This window comes from Elgaria multicarinata, chromosome 2 (assembly GCF_023053635.1).
Source record: "Elgaria multicarinata webbii isolate HBS135686 ecotype San Diego chromosome 2, rElgMul1.1.pri, whole genome shotgun sequence".
Taxonomy (NCBI): domain Eukaryota; kingdom Metazoa; phylum Chordata; class Lepidosauria; order Squamata; family Anguidae; genus Elgaria; species Elgaria multicarinata.
The window spans coordinates 86,425,189-86,443,047 of NC_086172.1; the positions used below are offsets into that span (position 1 = coordinate 86,425,189).

Here is a 17,859-nt window from a genome sequence, read left to right on the forward strand (position 1 = left end):
ACAAGACAATGTTCAAGAAAGTTAAATTTAGTATCCAACCTCAACTGACTAAGATTCTGACAGCAAGGTACATGAAGCACACATATATTATTTATGAATTTGCTATTTTTATAGCAGGAATAAAAGTTGTGTTTAATTTATTGTTCCCAAAGAGTCATATCAAAGCAGAGCTAGGGTTATAAGAAAAAGCAATAAACGTGGCACTTTTTGTTAGGGAAACACACATTTAAGAAGGGAGAAAGTCTATTCCAGCTGAGGACAAATGCAGACTGCAATCCTATGCACACTTATCTGGGAACAAGTCCCATTTAATTCAATGTACTTCTGAGTACATATGTATAAGATCGCACGGTAAGTATCAGAGATATACATGTGATAACCTCAGTCCAAGGAAGTTAAGAATGAACTGGGTTTGCATCGTGGATGTAAACTAATGAAGGTAAGTTTTAAAGTAGGACTGTGAAAAATGTGGTGTTTTCCTATAGGCTATGAAAATAGTGCCCTTTAGAACCAAAGTATATCTGTTAATATTCTAAGGTACACAAACTGTCCTTGAGAGAATGGCATTTCTGTCATATCATTACCCATTAAAAGGTCAATGATTCATAAATACTACCAAGATCACAAAGATAAAATGTATGTTAATTATTTACTCTTTTCCCAGGGCCTGCCTACAATACTAGTTATGTTGTAATGATTAGTTAATTATAATCAATTGTGTACATAAAAGCCAATGCATTTTTACAGTATCTGGTTGCTACATTCAGAATTTCAGAGGACAAGCTACATATAAGGGGCAAGCCAGACAAATGGGGTTTTGAATGAATTTTATTGTGTGTGTTTTTAAATTTACTCTTGCATTTAAAATTTGATTTGATCATAAATTAAGTTAAAGAAAATAAAATTTAAAAAATGTTAACATACACACGAGGTAGAACTAAACTCTGCCTTTTTTCTTTGAACCTTACATACTGGAGCTTACACAGCTCTCTTGCCTGGGGCAGAAATCTTCTACTGAAGCATGACTGAGTGAAGACTGTACATTTGTGTGACTTTTTACAATCATATGACAGGAGAATGTCACCACAGAAACACTCTGGCTATCATGCTCATTTGGCCAGTTTTTTGTTTAGCCATAAGCTGAAGGAGGATCAAAAAGGAACTTTCTTTAAAGTCATGGCTGAACATTTGAGGGGCAACATTCATGAAATAGTTTTATCACTGCAAAACAACAGAGAAAAGTCACCACATGATGATTTCCGCCCCTGTAAATGTTAGTTTAGACCAGCCTTCCTCAACCTGGGGCGCTCCAGTTGTGTTGGACTACAACTCCCAGAATGCCCCAGCCAGCTGCATTCTGGGAGATGCAGTCCAATGCATCTGGAGTGCCCCAGGTTGAGGAAGGCTGGTTTAGACACTTGCCCTCAAGTAGCATGCCTAAGTGAGAATTTCATAAGTTGTTAAATCACGGGCTGCAAATTTCTCGTTTTTCAATTGCATTCTCCATTTTTACTTAGATGTTTGTTTGTTTGTTAAATGACCTTGGTATCATTTAGTCACTAGAGCATCCTAAACCCTGTTGAACTACAAACCTGTAACTGTTTAGAGGTAGCACAGATTGGCACAGCTAATAACTACTTAGTGAACGAATTACAGCACTCAAAAGTTATTTGCTTCTCAGCGTGGAACGGCTAAGACATTTTAACCATTCTTACTAGGAGTATAATAGTATAGCCACACTTCTGTAGAGAAACAAAAAATTGGATGTGATTATTTCAGTGATCAATTATGGCTAGAACAGGGACTGTAATTCACATAGGTGAATGCAAATACAGTTGGGCGTTAGGCATATTTCCAAATTAACCCAGAACAAAAGGTGCGAATTTATGTGTAAGCTAGCAGATATGCAGAGAGCATTATAGGTAGATGTATTTATGGCATAAACGTTGGATACTGTAATGCAAGACTCTAAGCTTGAGGGATCACCATGTATATCACGAACATCAGACGCAAATCAGCTGGAGAGCCAAACTCTGCAACTAGATATCCAGGGACCACTTCCATATATTTCTCGGAAAATGTTGATTCCACTCCATCTCAGTTCAATGAGCATCAGCCCTCCAATCCCACTTCCAGATTATCACTCCTGCTGCAGATGGTTCACTGCCAAAGGAAGGAATAAGCCGTTGTGAGGAAGTGTCCCAGCCCACTGTGTCAAGCCACCGTCTCAAAGGCTACCCTTAGCAGATCTGCTTGCCAACACACCATTGGGGGCTGCCTACCTGCAAATAATTCCCAGGCATGCAAGGACGACAAACACTAAAGAAAAAAGGCAGCACTGGAGAGTAGAGGGGCAACTGGAAAGAAACAAAAATAAATGGAACAAGAAGCCCCGCTGTGGACACAGTGGTCACTCTGGCTGCAGATTCCAGCCAACAACACTCACTCAGTACTCAGCATTGCAAATGTAAAAGGACTGGATAAGGAGCTGATGCCATGGCAAGCCATTGCCAAATCAGTCTCTTTGCTCTACAAGGAGCACCCCTAAAAATAGCTGTGGAATGGGGTAGGGAGGCCTCAAAGAGCCAATGAAAGTCCCTGGACCTTATGTTTGAAAGCTCTAATAAGCGGACAGGATGGACGTTATCTTTTGGGAGCTAGGAAGCACCAACACTAGAGTAGATCTACACTGCAAATTTAAATTATTCGCAGCCTCCTCACTTGGAATCCAGTGAACTGCGGTCCTGTGAAAGCACCAGGGCCCTCTGATAGAGCATTCAACCACTAACATTTTAAACATTTAATTAAACTCATATGAATGGTTTAGGTCTGCAGTGAAGATGTGCCCTTAGAATATAGCAATAAGAATGTTAGGATTAAGTATTTCAATTGCTAAATAATATGGAAAATAACATCATTGTGTCTTATTAAAATGGGGGATTGGGAATGTTTTCCTTTATGCCAAAAAGGAGGGTCCTTTCCCCCTTACCAGCAGCAGTGCTGACCCACATCTCAGCAAGAAATTGGCCTGGAAAGACAAGTAGCAGCTGGCAATAGAGGCAGCATTGCTAAATGGAAGATATTTTAGGCACAGATGATTGTCTACACCAGTGTCCCTCCATAAACCCTTGCCTTCACCCGGGCAAAGGTTCACATGGAATGAAAATAAAGCTTCCAACCATAAATCTCACACACACCAGTACAAGTTATATTTTGTGTCCCATTTCATTTTTTTTCTTCACTTGAGAAACGTATTTTTTTAAAGAAAAAAGATTTCTTGCAAAGGGTTCTTAAAAAGAGGTTTCAGCTGCTCTGTGCTTTTTAAAGTGCATAAATTCACCCTGAAAATTGTGCTTCTCAAAACACTGAAGAGTTGTTTGATTTCAGTCTCAGAGATACCAAAACACATCATTGCAGATGTTCCTGGCCTTGGTAGAGAATCGGCGATTTTACAGTGTGCTCAAATGTGTCAGTATAGTTGGTGGTGAAGGCAGTGAGTCCTAAAGGCCTTCCTCCTTCAAAGTGGCATTTGGCCATCCAGGTGAGATAGATATTGCAAAAACAAGTTTTAAACACTGATTAGATGCTAAGGTGAACAAGACAGTGATAAAAAAGCAGCATGAAATGAAGCAAATTAAATTATTAAATATAGCTCCTATTATAAACCAGTCCTAGCAATTTATCTCAATTCTTTTGTGAGTCACCACCTGCAGCCCTACAATCAGCCTTCCAGAACAGAGAGATTTTTAACATCTGATTTCCAAAGCAAGTTGGGAAAGGACTCTATAAACCCCACATTTTTCCAGCCTTATTTACATACTGTGGAAAAGCAAAATGAATGCAGCGTTAAAAAGAATAACAACAAAACTCTCCTTGCTCTTCAAAGGGTCCAACAGCGACATGAACTTTCATAATATTTAAGACAACACCAAGAACAGTTGTGAATAGAGACATCATCTGTGTATAAAATTCTTTTCTATGGACTGGGATACAAGTATCCTTTAAAGCATTCTACAGAGGCAGAGCATCAAGAAAACAAAGCCCACACTGCAAGCAAAAAGCCTCACAAACCAAACTGTCTTCAAAATTTGTGCAGTCCTCCCCCTGCAAATAAACCAAGTTTTTTTGCAAAACTTTAAGACAAGGACGGGGACCATATGGCACTCCAGATGTTGAACCGCCACTCCATCGTTTCTTGCTACTGGCTATGCTAAATATGGCTAATGGGAGTTGTAGCCCAACAACATCTGGAAGGCCACATGTTCCTCCACCTCTGCTTTAGGAGATTTTTTTTTTTAAAAAAATTGTCCCACAGTGCTGGAAATTCAAGTAGCAATGGCCTGGTTCACATGAACAATTGATAAGCCACTGTGGTTTACAGGCACTCATGGACAAACACTCATTCAGGAAACCAACTCCACCCACCTTGTAGCTTGTTGTGTGAACCAGACGAAGGTGGGTTGTTGGCATGGTTAACAAACCACCCACAACCCTAAAACAGCCCATGGGTTGTGGGTAGTTTGTTAACCATGCCAACGATCTACTCTTACTGGGGTCGCAGGACATGAAAAGCTACAAAGTGGGGTTGATTTCAGGAACAGGTGCATGCAAACCATGGTGGCTTATTTAATTGAATTAGGCTTATTTATTTAAACCACTGTGAGTCAATTTGATCATGCAAACCAGGTCACTAGGTCAGCACCAGAGAAGCAGGTAATTAAATTGACTAGATTAAGTGAAATGGGGCCAAAGACAGTGACTGGGTTCGCACAATCACATAGAGTGAAATAAACCATGACATGGCTTATTCCAGCCCCCTCCCCCTTACTTGCATTTGCTTGGGGAATTTGCATAATTAACCTCAGCAGTGCAGCTTGTCATGTGAACCTGGCCAGAGTGGCCTATCCTTATGGGTAACAAGCCACCCAGAATCCATGGACTATTTTAGGTTTTTTGATGGCTTGTTCTCCATAGCAACAAGCCACCCTAACGGGTTCGCATGATACAACAAGAGGGATAAGTCACTATGGGTTATTTCCCCTCCATGATAATGCAAACTGGTCCATTGAAACAAATGGGAAATCACCAATATTAGCATTGTTTTTTCTACTTTACTATCAAAACAAAGTTGTTTCTAAACAACTGCTGAAAAGAACAAAGGAAAACCAGGCCTCACCTTGGAGGGAGAATACAGTATATATGTATAGAGGTCCCTGTGGAAACTGCAGACACGCAAACCACCCCCAGCTGCCAATTTTAGCCTGAATAAGAAAACTAGCTGGCATCCCTAAAACATAATTCATTGGAATTCAGCTTAAAAAAATAAAACAAAACTGGTAATCCAACTGGCATGAAACAAATTCATTCCACTGACTTCGGTGCACCTGAACTTCAAGAAATGTGCAAGAGAATTTCCACTGATTTCGGCTGAGCTATGTCCTCTGTACCATCTGGCCTTCTGTAATATTAGCAGCCATAACAGAGATAAACTCTTTCCACAGTAGCCCTTGGCATTATCTGTGGTCCCAGTGGGAAACAGGAGAAGAATATACATTGTCTAGGCACAGGTCAAAAGACACAGACAATGAGAACACTGGACGGGACAGCAGCATTACTAACTAGCACCAGCCAGGCTGATTGAAAGGAATGTATTACTGAGTTGTTGTTGTTTTTATCCAGCATTAAAAACAAAAACAAACTGATCCCCAAATTATTCAGATTCCCACCCACCCACGGCAATGGCTCACGGCTAGTTCATGACACTGCATAGCACTGTGTTTCCACAGACATGAACCTTAGAGGTCGGGTGCGCAAGAGGCGGGAGTGCGTTCTGCCCATGCACACCCATTTTGGAAGGTCGTCCCTTTCATAAAATCAAAATGTAAGATGCACCTTCCCCTTTTCCTCCTCCTCCTTCAATATCCAAAGAGTTCATTTAAGTCCAGCTAATTTGGGGGAGGGATGTTTAGAAGACCCGCTTAAAAGCAAACATGTTGATTGCAGTAGTTACCTGCCTTTTCAATGGACAAAGTGGCCCTTCCTTTTCACGGGTACCAGCCCCTCATCTTCCCCAGAGCCCTGATACCAAGAATGGGGGCAGGGGGAGATGTGTCCAGTTCTTTTGTTCCTTCTTGATGTGTGCTGGTAATTCAAAGGACAGGGGTGGCTCATTTTCCCCTAGCCAAGAGAAAAACCAGGCCCCTAAGACAGCCTGCGCTAGCCAGTGTCTTTGAGACTGATAATTTAAAAGGAGATATGCATTCGGGATCCTCCCTGGGGTAACAGTGGGGGCCATCTTGACAGGAGGAAAAATAACTGTTTGGAGACAACATTCATTCCCACTGCTACTGCTTCAACCGTTTGCGCCGTCACTCTGACACCACGCTGACAAAGATGACTATGATGAATTCCAACTGGAAGAGGAAAGGGCTGAGGGTTTAATCCCGGCGCTTTGGAAGCATGTCGAGGATGAATTCAGCAATGCCGATGAAATAGACAACTTGTGCAATCCCAAAGAGTGGGGCGATGACCAGGGCTCTGCAATAAGCCCCTTTAAAAAAGGCTGTGGGACCTTCATTCCGCCAGATTTTCCTAAAAAGGTACACAAAGTAAAACAAATTATGCTATGTATGTTCCCTCCCCATCACAAATCCCCTCCTAGCTTTGCCAATTGGAACATCCATTACCCAACATGTTTTATGGCACACAATTATCTCTAACAGACAGAGTTTTACCCACCAGCATATTACTTCACACAATGCCCTAAAGGCAAGGTAAACACAAACACACACACACACACACACACACACACAGAGAGAGAGAGAGAGAGAGAGAGAGAGAGAGAGAGAGAATGAATGAATGAATGAATGAATGAATGAATGAATCAGAAAAGGAAAAAATTGGAGAAATTTGGCATGCAGGTAATTTTAGTCTTATGGAAGGTGCTCAGCCCCCCACGCCCTGAGATCCTGATGTATGGTCTATTTATCCTGGTGTAAGCTTACAGCAGTAGGAGCAGAGAAAAACACACACTCAATCCCCCAGTTTCTAAAATGGGATTCCAAACAAGATGAAAGGCCCAGTTTCCTCCTCATCCAAATGGCGAGTTTGCTGAGAATTGCTCAAATTACCCAATGGCTGCTTTGCCTCACCCAAAAAAGAACATAAACCAGTGATGGTAAATGCTTGAGCTGTTTAAATTGATTTAAATATTGTATGTTAGAGATTTTATATTATGTTTTCATACTCTTGTATTGTGGTGTGTATTTTGGGGGACCTGCCCAGAGAGCTTAGTCTATTGGGCAGTAAAGAAATGAAACAGACCTGAAATGGTCACATGCCTGGTTGGGACGTTGGATGATGCTTGGGGTTTCCAAGCCTGCTAGCAGCGGGTGCCAAGAACAATGCTAAATAAGGGACTGGGGGTGAGGAGGAGGAGATTCACTTCAGTGTTGGAATCTACTGATGGGCTGCACTAGTGGTTTCATTCGATTTTAACAAGAGCCCCACAATTTGATTTAAGTAGCTTTGACTAGTTCTCACACAAAAAACAACAAGTAGCACGCTCCTATGCAAATAAAAACCTTCTTTTCATGGCTGCAAATATCCATAACACCATCGTTTAGTTAGTAACCCTCTATACAACTATTCACTAGTGACTTCTTGAGAGAGATGCTCAGGCTTCACCTAACGGCGACCATCAAAATGATCACTTACCTGGCACAGTCTATTATTCCTGAGTATGTGTCCTCATTGACTCCCCTCTGCAACGACTGCAGTCTCGTCTTGATTACTGGGGAAAGAAGACAAGTGCCTGTTACTATCAGTGCTCTAGTCTGTATCCAATTAATTTCTCCAGGCTTCCTCTAGCTGTTTAAACGCAAGCGGGAATCCTATCCGTGCGGAGCTGGAAGAGATTTTATGAGCTCCTGTTTGCAGCTCCCCCTCCTGATCTCAATGATCAAGTTCATTAGGCTTGATCATTGCAACCTGCTAAACACTTCCATTATTTCTGTCGATCTGATTAAGTCACGTACCTCCTTAAAACATTATACTGTCTCTCTGCCACATCCCACATCAACCACAAGCCTCTCAGCCTTCGATTCTATCGTATGCAAATCTTGCGGCACAACCCTGGTACGTGCCACCCGAGTCTGTTTTGGAGGGGGGCTATGAGCTCAGGATCAGAGGTCGTTCTCCCTCTGTGAAGCTGTGCCACCCAAGCCCCCCTTCACCAAGGGGGAAGTCTGCCTTCTTAACAGGCGATGGTCCTACAGTTGCTCAAAACAGCTACACAGCCCTTCTTGACCCTTCTCCAGCATTTGCCTATTCTCTTCTACAGTTCGCTCTGCCTTTTTCCTCCTTTTTCCTCCTTTGCCATCAGCTCTCATCCTTCTTTGCTCAGCTTTGGAATGGGGGGAGGGAAAGAAAACACATCTGTGAGTAGAGGGAATGCCAACAGTCAGGAAACCTGAGGACACCCATGTGCGGCCCTCAGCAACCATTTCTTTGTGGTGGGGGGCTGCCTCCTTAAGGCAGGGGCTGAATCGGACATGTCATGTACTTCTGCATACCTCAGGGTTTCCCCTGGGTGCGCTGTATCCATTGATTTGTTTATTTATTTATTTATTTATTTATTACATTTTTATACCGCCCAATAGCCGAAGCTCTCTGGGCGGTTCACAAAAATTAAAATCATCATAAAACAACCAACAAGTTAAAAATACAAATACAAAATATAATATAAAAAGCACAACCAGGATAAAACCACGCAGCAAAATTGATATAAGGTTAAAATACAGAGTTAAAACAGTATAATTTAAATTTAAGTTAAAATTAAGTGTTAAAATACTGAGTGAATAAAAAGGTCTTCAGCTGGCGACGAAAGGAGTACAGTGTAGGTGCCAGGCGGACCTCTCTGGGGAGCTCATTCCACAACCGGGGTGCCACAGCGGAGAAAGCCCTCCTCCTAGTAGCCACCTGCCTCACTTCCTTTGGCAGGGGCTCACGGAGAAGGGCCCCTGTAGATGATCTTAAGGTCCGGGTAGGTACATATGGGAGGAGGCGTTCCTTCAAATAACCTGGCCCCAAACCGTTTAGGGCTTTAAATGTCAATACCAGCACTTTGAATCGGGCCCGGACCTGGACTGGCAGCCAATGAAGTTGTAAAAGGACTGGCGTAATGTGATCTCGCCAGCCAGTCCCTGTTAGTAAACGGGCTGCCCTGTTTTGTACCAGCTGAAGCTTCCGGACTGTTTTCAAAGGCAGCCCCACGTATAACGCATTGCAGTAATCCAAACGAGAGGTTATCAGAGCATGGATAACTGTAGCTAGGCTATCACTGTCCAGATAAGGGCGCAGTTGGTATATCAGCCTAAGCTGATAAAAGGTGCTCTTTGCCACTGAGTTCACCTGTGCCTCAAGTGACAGTTCTGGATCGAAGAGCACCCCCAAACTACGGACCCGATCCTTTAGGGAGAGTGCAACCCCGTCCAGGACAGGGCAAACATCACCTCGCCGGACAAATGAACCACCCGCTAACAGTACCTCCGTCTTGTCTGGATTGAGTCTCAGTTTGTTAGCCCTCATCCAGTCCATTACCGTGCCCAGGCACTGGTTCAGAACAGTCACTGCCTCACCTGGGTTTGATGAAAAGGAAAGGTAGAGCTGGGTGTCATCCGCATATTGATGACACCTCAGTCCACATCTCCGGATAACCTCCCCCAGCGGCTTCATGTATATGTTAAACAGCATAGGGGATAAAATAGAGCCCTGCGGAACCCCATGGCTTAGGAGCCACGGCACAGAGCAATAATCCCCCAGCACCACCTTCTGGAATCGGCCATCCAAGTAGGAGCGGAACCACTGCAACGCAGAACCTCCAACTCCCAGTTCAGACAACCTATCCAGAAGGATACCATGGTCGATGGTATCGAAGGCCGCTGAGAGGTCCAGGAGAACCAACAGGGTTGTTTGTGTGTGGGGCTGTTTGCTGTCCATAGGGATCAGTGTGCTCAGTCCAAGTTGGCACTTAAAAGGAATGACAGACTTGGAAGCCGTACCTGGGAAATCTCAGAGGCTTGAGAGGAAGCTGTGTACAAATTCCAAGTGGCCTGGATTAATGCTTTTTTCTTGCTCCATTGTAGCTCTTTGCCCCTCCCCATGAGCGGCAGAAGCAGAATACATTACGCCAATATATAAAAATGTATTCAATTTAGCCAGTTAGCAAAGTTCTGGATTTCTTGACACAGACACTGGATTCCTTTGGTCCAGAATTTTCATTTGTTTACTGTTTACCATCAGCCTTGATGAATCCTCCTTCATCTCCCTTTGCATTCCTTCTTTTTGGGACAAGCCTGCCAATCATCTCCTCACTCATGCAAACATTTTTTTCTTTTCTCCCCCCACCCTCATGCCAGCTGGCTTGTCCTCCTTTTCTGTCCAGCCAAGATCCCTCCACACGACCCATTTCTTAAACAAGTCCTCTCCTGAACCATCCTAGTCTCACTACTGCCACTCCCCGTACCGTCATACCCCCAATTCTCCATGTCATCCTTTTTATATTCCCTGACTGCATTCAAACATCACATTTCTGATCAAGAACAAGCCCTGTGCTTGTGTGCTCCTCCTTCCTCTCCGGCTCAGCTTAATGGAGAATTTTGATTTGATCAAACCACAGTTTGCCATTACATCCAAACTGGGAAACTATAGTTTGAGCAAGCTCTTCAAGGCAGAACTGCCAATCACGTTTGAGCATAAGAGCAAACCAGGAAGTTAGCTGTTAAGCCAAACCAATGAAAGGAGAAGGGAAGGGGGAGAAGGGAGTGCATGAGCACTGGGTTTTGTTGGGAGGACTGGAACTATGACTGTGTACTACTAGGCTGGTGCTATGTCAGACATTTATTTATTTATTTATTGCATTTATATCCCACCTTTTGTTTCTCCAAGGAACCCAAGGTGGCGTACATAATCCTCCTCCACTCCATTTTATCCTCACCACAACCCTGTGAGGTAGACTGGCCCGAGAGTCTGTGACTGGCCCAAAGTCACCCAGTGGGTTTCCATGGCCAAATGGGGACTAGAACCTGGATCTCCATAGTCCCAGTCCAACACTTTAGCCATTACACCACACTAAGTAGTAGTGCTGTCTTTCCCCTTTCCACAAGAGAAGCTTGTGGTTTGCTCGATCTTCCTAATTCTTCTTTCTCAAGCCTCCGCGCCCACCCACCCCAGTTGCTAGAGCAATCCAGTCAGCACCTTCTTACTGTGGGGCTGGATGCTTTGCAATTCAATTCATGGGTCCCTCATTCTCATGACTGCATGAGATGTCCAACTGCCTCCTCCACTGAGCCTGAATGCTTCCATACGAAGGGCCCCTAGTGCTAACTATCAGAAGGCACTAGGCCCCTATTCCGCCTTTTCTTACCTAACAGATTTTTTGCAGAGAGGAAAAAAGACAGAAGCAGTGATAGGAAAACATGGGAAAACTACAAGTGGAAGACGCTGTCACTTGGAGCCCCTGTAAAAAGTCCATGAACGAGGCAAGGTGATGGCACTGTAGAAGCCCTGGCCTGGAAGCCGGCCATGTTTCATGGCAAATCCCAATACAGAAGCACCAGGGTAAAATCCAACATATGACCAATTTAGAGCAGACCTATTGAAATGAATGGGACTTAAGTTAGTCATGATTAACTTAAGTCCCATTCATTTCAATAAGTCTACTCTAAGTAGGACTTATGTTGGATTTCATGCCAGGGGTTCCTGTTCTTCCCTCGGTTTCTATTGCCAGCTGTTCTGGTGAACTTCCCCACGCCTCCCATACAGCACCCTGGCTGAGCGTCACTGCAGTACATACCATCACAAGGATTAACGGCTACAGCTGCTGTGCTGCCGGCCAGGCACCCGGCGAGGAAGGACACATAGAATGGAGCCTTTACATCAGGGTTCTTCTGTCCCAGTTTGTTCAGGTTTGCAAACAATGGAAAATAAATAATGGAAAAGGGGACATCCCTGAAAAAAGAAGAAGCGAGAATGTGAGGGACAGCGGCAGGGCTGTTTGCTCTAGTCTCTTAATAGCAGTAGCTGTACATGCTAGCTCTTGTCACTTGTAAGTGACAGCTGGCTGTGTGTGCAAGAACGCCACCCACCCCATTTCTACTAGTACCAAAGTCATCAAGTGGCCTCGTTCATGTCCCCCCCACCCCCCACCTTAGGAATATATCCTCATTGAGTACTATGAAACTCCAGCACAGTTAAACCAGTATGACTTTGGCGTCCCCAACTGAATCCGCACCCAAGTGAAAGCGACTGCATTTGTTCACATTCATCCCTTGTCGCCCTTGCCTCTCACTTTCCTGCCCTTCCTTTCCCTTCCTTAGTTGTTTGCTATGCAAATTTGAAGTGGAGAAGACGCCTCAGAGTAGGAATCTGGTCTTTTGTTGTCGTTGCTTGCAATCCTCTGTAAAGCACCGTGTAGAGATCAATTAAACCGTACTAATAGCAAATGTCATCAAATAGAACACTTCTGAGCCAGACAGACTTTACCAATTTATTTCATTGGAACAACACAATTTATTTATTTATTCATTTATTTATTACATTTCTATACCGCCCAATAGCCGAAGCTCTCTGGGCGGTTCACAAGCACACACAAGCCAGACTGCCGTGCTCTGTTTGGTTTTTAAACTACCATCTCCAGAGGCCTCACCTTAGCAACGTAGCTCCGAGTCCCTTATAAAGCCCTGCGATGCCTTTGCTCCGAAGCAATTCCCTCGTAATTTGCGTTGCTGTTGTTCGCGTCTCTATGACAGACTCCGCCGCCCCAGCACTGGTGGACGGGCTGAACTGTGCCTGCGCCGCCATGAGTTTCTTCTGAGCAGCTGCAGAGGAATCAAGAGAGCATCATCACTGCACACCAGACTGATGCTACAGCACAAAGGCAAAAGCCATCCTACAGACTTGAACATTAAATAAACACCAGAATAAACAGGACAGCCCCCAAAGCAAGGCACAGAGCCTTGCTTGAAGACTACATACATCTCTCTTTGAGCAATATCTAGTCCCCAGAAATGGATCTTAACCGTTTAAGTTTTGCTGTTGCAATTTACTTTTCTCTTAAGCAAAACATTTATGTGGCCACCACAATGTGATTAGTGTTTCCGCACTTCACACATTAGTACGCAGTACAGTCCATTAATATTCTGTGTGCAATAGATATTTAATCATCTACGACACAGAAAAGAGTTGCTTTGCCATGCATGGCTCTGACTGAGAGCCAAACTAGATATAAGGCTGGCACGCCTGTTTGTTTAAACCTGGGCATGCCTCAATCATGTGTATACTGGGGTGCTGGGTTTGCGTTTTAGAGCAAAAAATGTTTGTGGGAGAAGGGACCTGAATCCTCCCTGTGTTTCTCTCATTGTCTGCTGCCACCGAAGGTTTTTCTCCCAGCCAACTCACTCCCTGTAACATAGTTCAGCTGAGGAGAAAAGTTCTGGGATGGGGGTGGAAACAGTGCTTTGGAGAGATAAGCAACAGGCCTCTGTGGGCTTTGCTAGTCGAGGGGTTAGCCCGGGCTGATACCTGGGATCACAGGGTATCTGGATGCACAGGGGATCCCAAGTTTAGGCAGGGGTCAACCCTCCCTTGCCCAGGGGTAATGGGCTCCACTTGTAGCCCGGTATTTCCACAGTCCCAGGCTGAGTCTGGGAACATGGAAGGTCTAGCCCGTTCCGTGGCTTTTCACGGCTGCGCAGCTTACTCTCGCGTAGCCGGGAGAAGCCGCACATGGGGCAGGGGGAGAGATCGCGGCCAGGGGGGAGCAGGGAAACCTTTTTTTTTAAAAGTTACCTTTGTCGATCATGTGCTCCTGCATACCCGGCCCTTTTTTAAAAAAAAAAAAAAAAATGGCGGACATGATGGGGCTTTCCTTTAGCCCGTCACGTCTGACATATAGACTGGGGCAACAGCCCGCACTAGCTGCAGCGCGGGCTCGCCCCTCCTCCCGACTGGACTTTCAGGTAGGTCTAGCAAAGGCCTGTGCCTCTGCTGTTAAAATCAGACCCCGTCCTCCTCTTTCTATGTGACTGGAGAAGATCCAGGTTTAAACACACAGGACTGTTACCATTATATCTAATTTGGTCACGATGCTAGCACTGCTTATTTCATTCATCTTTTATAGTAGGCAAGATACATCTGCACCATAGTTTCTTGTGCAAGGAGTAGGCCCCACAATCACTATTCCCCAAGAAATTAAGGACTAGCCAGCTAACATAAAGGAAAACCTATGTCAGAGGCGAGAGAAGTACCCAAACACCTTGGCTTTTCCTTCTATGTCTTAAATATGGCACCAGCCTCTCTGGACCTAAACACAGTTCAAAGGATAGTCTCAGCAGAAACTATTAGCCAAGCAGTAGCTGTACTATTTGGAAAAGTGCCTGAAGCAGGCTAAACAGGAAATAGTAAATCAGTCCATACCAGGGGTGGACAACCTGACACCCTCCAGTTGTTTTGGCCCACAACTCCCATCAGCCCTCTCCAGCATAGCCAATGGCGAGAGATGGTGGGAGTTGTTGGCCAAAACATCTGGAGGGCTGCAAGTTACACACCCCTGCTTTATACAATGGGAAGGTAGGTGTCCAGCAAAGAAAAGCCATTGCACTAGGCCAGTGGTCTTCAATCTTGCCAGACCTGGGAACCACTGTAGCCATAGCTCAGTATGATAGAGCACCTGCTTTTCACACAGAAGGTCTCAGGTTCAATCCCCGGCTTCTCTGCGTAGGTTGAGGGAAGGAATCCCACCTGAAACCCTGGAGAGCTGCTGCCAGTCAGTGTTGACAGTTCTGGGCTACATGGAGCAATGGTCTGACTCAGTCTAAGGCAGCCATCCCATGGTCCTATGTTAACTTCAATCTTCAGCTTTTAAAAGGTTTACTTTTCCCCATCTGGCTTTCTGCTACCCCATGTTCCCCCCACCCCACAAATGCAGCCCAACCAGGACTTGTGTATCAGCTGCTGGTGCAGAGGCAGCCCTTGGAGATTTCTCTCTCTTCCCTGTCCCGCCCCCCACCCCTGCCCTCAGGGGCATGGCTGCTTTCTTACTTGCATTCCAAGTAGCCAGGAACAGTAAGACACGTGCCACTGGCCATACCTTAAGTCACAACCCAACTGTGCATTCGGCTTCCATGAGCCCTAACCCTAGCAATCAGGAAGGCTTTCTAGATTTACAGTTTTTAGAAACATGTTTATAGTTCTAGGAAAGGTTTGAAACACTGTACCCTTTAAAAGTATCTTTGAGATTGACAGTCTGCAGTTCTTCTATTTTAGCAGAAGATGGAGCCCATGTCAATCCCTGCCTGAGCTAGTACATTTGCCTTAAATAGTACACATAGGCACTGTTGCAACTGAGACACTAAAGCTCAGCTTTGTGCTGCATTGGGAATCTTTTGAAGCCTTCTAATTTGACACATTTGCGGCAGATGATCTGAATTACCACTGCTATTGCTCAATTAGAATCAATGTTTAATTATTTAGATTAGGAGATTATTACAAAAACGCACAACCTCTTCCACGAGATTTGCGGAGGGACAAACTAAGGAATGCAGACATAACCTGGCTTCTCTGGTATCAGATTAGCACATTTATAAGGAAACCAGTAATATTACAACAGGGAACCAGACATCTAACAGAGTTTGAAACAATATTGATAAACATGGATGAAAAAGAAAAGGGACTGATATCAAAACTATATTCACTACTAATCTCAAAAAATATGGGGTCACACCAAAATCTACGTAAGATTTGGGAAACACATTGGAATTTACAAATAGAAGAAACACAATGGTCTGCTATGTGGGGTAAATTCCCATATAAGGCCTCCTCAGCACGCTGTAAAGTTATCCATAAAGTTAATACAAAAATGGTATCTAACTCCAGCACGGCTAGCCCACATGAATAAGAGCTCATCACCACTCTGTTGGCAAAAGTGTGGATTGACTGGTTCATTTCAACACATGTGGTGTGCAGGAGTTGCTAACTTCTGGAAACAGGTCTTTCACGAAATTTCTACTATAGTTGGAACAGAAGTTAATGTGACCCCGGAATTAGCCCTTTTGCACATATTCAAAGATACCAATGAACTTTTACCAAAAAAGACTTTAATAGGATTCTTGTTGATAGCAGCCAAATTATTAATAGCCAGATGCTGGAAAAATGCAATAGGACTGACGATACAAAAATGGTACAATATAGTATGGGAACTTGCATTATCAGAAAAATTAACACAAAAAATGAGAGCGTCAAAGGGACAGAAAAAAGGGGAAACTTTCACTGCTGATTGGTGGGACTTCATTACATACACAACTCAAGATGATGCGACAATACAAGTCCCAGCTGCCTTTCAAAATTTGTGGTTTCAATAATAATAAAAAAACTATATTGATAGCAAATTGAACTTACCTATATGAGCTCAAAATTATTATTATTATTTTGTATATTTCTGTATCTTTCTTGCTGAAGTCAAAGAACATCATAACAAAATGTCATGTAAGGTTTGTTATATTTACCCATGAAGTTGTATTAAAATTGTCTGTAAAATTGTTTTAATACTGAAAATCAATAAAAAAAAGTTTGTAAAAAAAAGAAAAAAAATCAATGTTTAATAGACCACATAGCTGTATGGCATTAAACTGTCCCCACATGCTCCACACCCGTCAAAAGACAGGATTCAGTACATAACAATGGTACATACAGTTGTTGGGGGCAAAAACGTTATTCATAATGCTAAAACCTTTGACATGCTGCCAGACCCAGTGGTTGGAGGGGGGGGGGAATCCTTGTCCTTCTTGCATCAATTATCCAGTTTAATAATTAACAACCCGAACATAGCTATTGCTTTACCTGCTTCCTCTTCCTTAGACAGATATCTAGAGATACAATTTCATTAGGAAGGATTTTGTAAATGAGAGTCTCCCAGATCAGGAAAATGGACAGAGGAGAAAACTCCACCTTCATATTACAAGGTGGGGAAGTGGAAGGTCCTTTCTGGTGGTACAAGTGATCAGGGAACCCCACAGGGGAAAAGCTGCTTCAGCCAACAGCACCTCTGATATGGCTCCCTAAACCGGGATAAGCCAGATAAATCAAACAACACCTTCCATCATCCCCAGCCAGCAAGGCCATTTGACTAGGGATGATGGGAGCTGCAGTTCAACTCAACTGGAGGGTGCCAGTCTGGGGAAGGCTGATTAAGGGTATTTGTACACTGCCCCTCTTTAAAATCTTATCCCGGGATAGTTCAACCCTCTCCCTCCGCCTACCACTATGTCACATTCAACCCTCTCCCATTATTTGGGGATTCCAACATTTTCTGTTGCTGTTTGAGCACCATGAGGAGAGAAGAGAGACAGTTGAGGTACCAATTCGGCCTGCATCCTGCAGCTGGATTTTGAGCATCTCCATGGGAGTGGTGACAATCACCTGGCACATCCCTGCCCCACAGCCAGCCAGCATTTCCTTCAGCAGCGTCAGCTTCTTCCTGACGAAAAGATGGGAGAGAAAGAGAGAGACGCACAAAGAAAATCAGCTGAATGACCTAGCTGGGTTAACCTGCCTGCAAGCAAAACCAAGCTTGGTTCATTGAGTGAGATGTCCTGTCTCTGTCGCTTTATGGATCACAGAAGAGACAAACCCCGGGGAAACCGCGTCATCCAACGCTGGCCAAATGTTATCGCCCTGCAAATGACTACAATGCAATGACAGTCTGGAGACAGCCATTTGGCTCAAATTGCTCACAGACCCTCAAGAGAAACAAAACAAAACAAAAGGTGTTGGACATCCAGAAGTGTAGTACTGAATAATCCA

General features: G+C 44.0%; 1 protein-coding gene across 1 annotated transcript in view; it reads right to left on the reverse strand.

Moving 5' to 3' along the window:
* Positions 1-1,409: 1,409 nt before the first annotated feature.
* Positions 1,410-17,859, reverse strand: part of SLC25A22 (solute carrier family 25 member 22) — a 55,549-nt gene continuing 39,099 nt past the window's right edge. The window contains exons 6-10 of the mRNA XM_063117096.1: positions 17,415-17,533; positions 12,707-12,878; positions 11,855-12,009; positions 7,717-7,792; positions 1,410-6,591 (exon numbers count right to left, since the gene is read on the reverse strand). Of these exons, the coding sequence (XP_062973166.1) occupies positions 6,438-6,591; positions 7,717-7,792; positions 11,855-12,009; positions 12,707-12,878; positions 17,415-17,533 (676 nt within the window). The 3' untranslated portion in view covers positions 1,410-6,437. The remainder of the gene's footprint in view (positions 6,592-7,716; positions 7,793-11,854; positions 12,010-12,706; positions 12,879-17,414; positions 17,534-17,859) is intronic.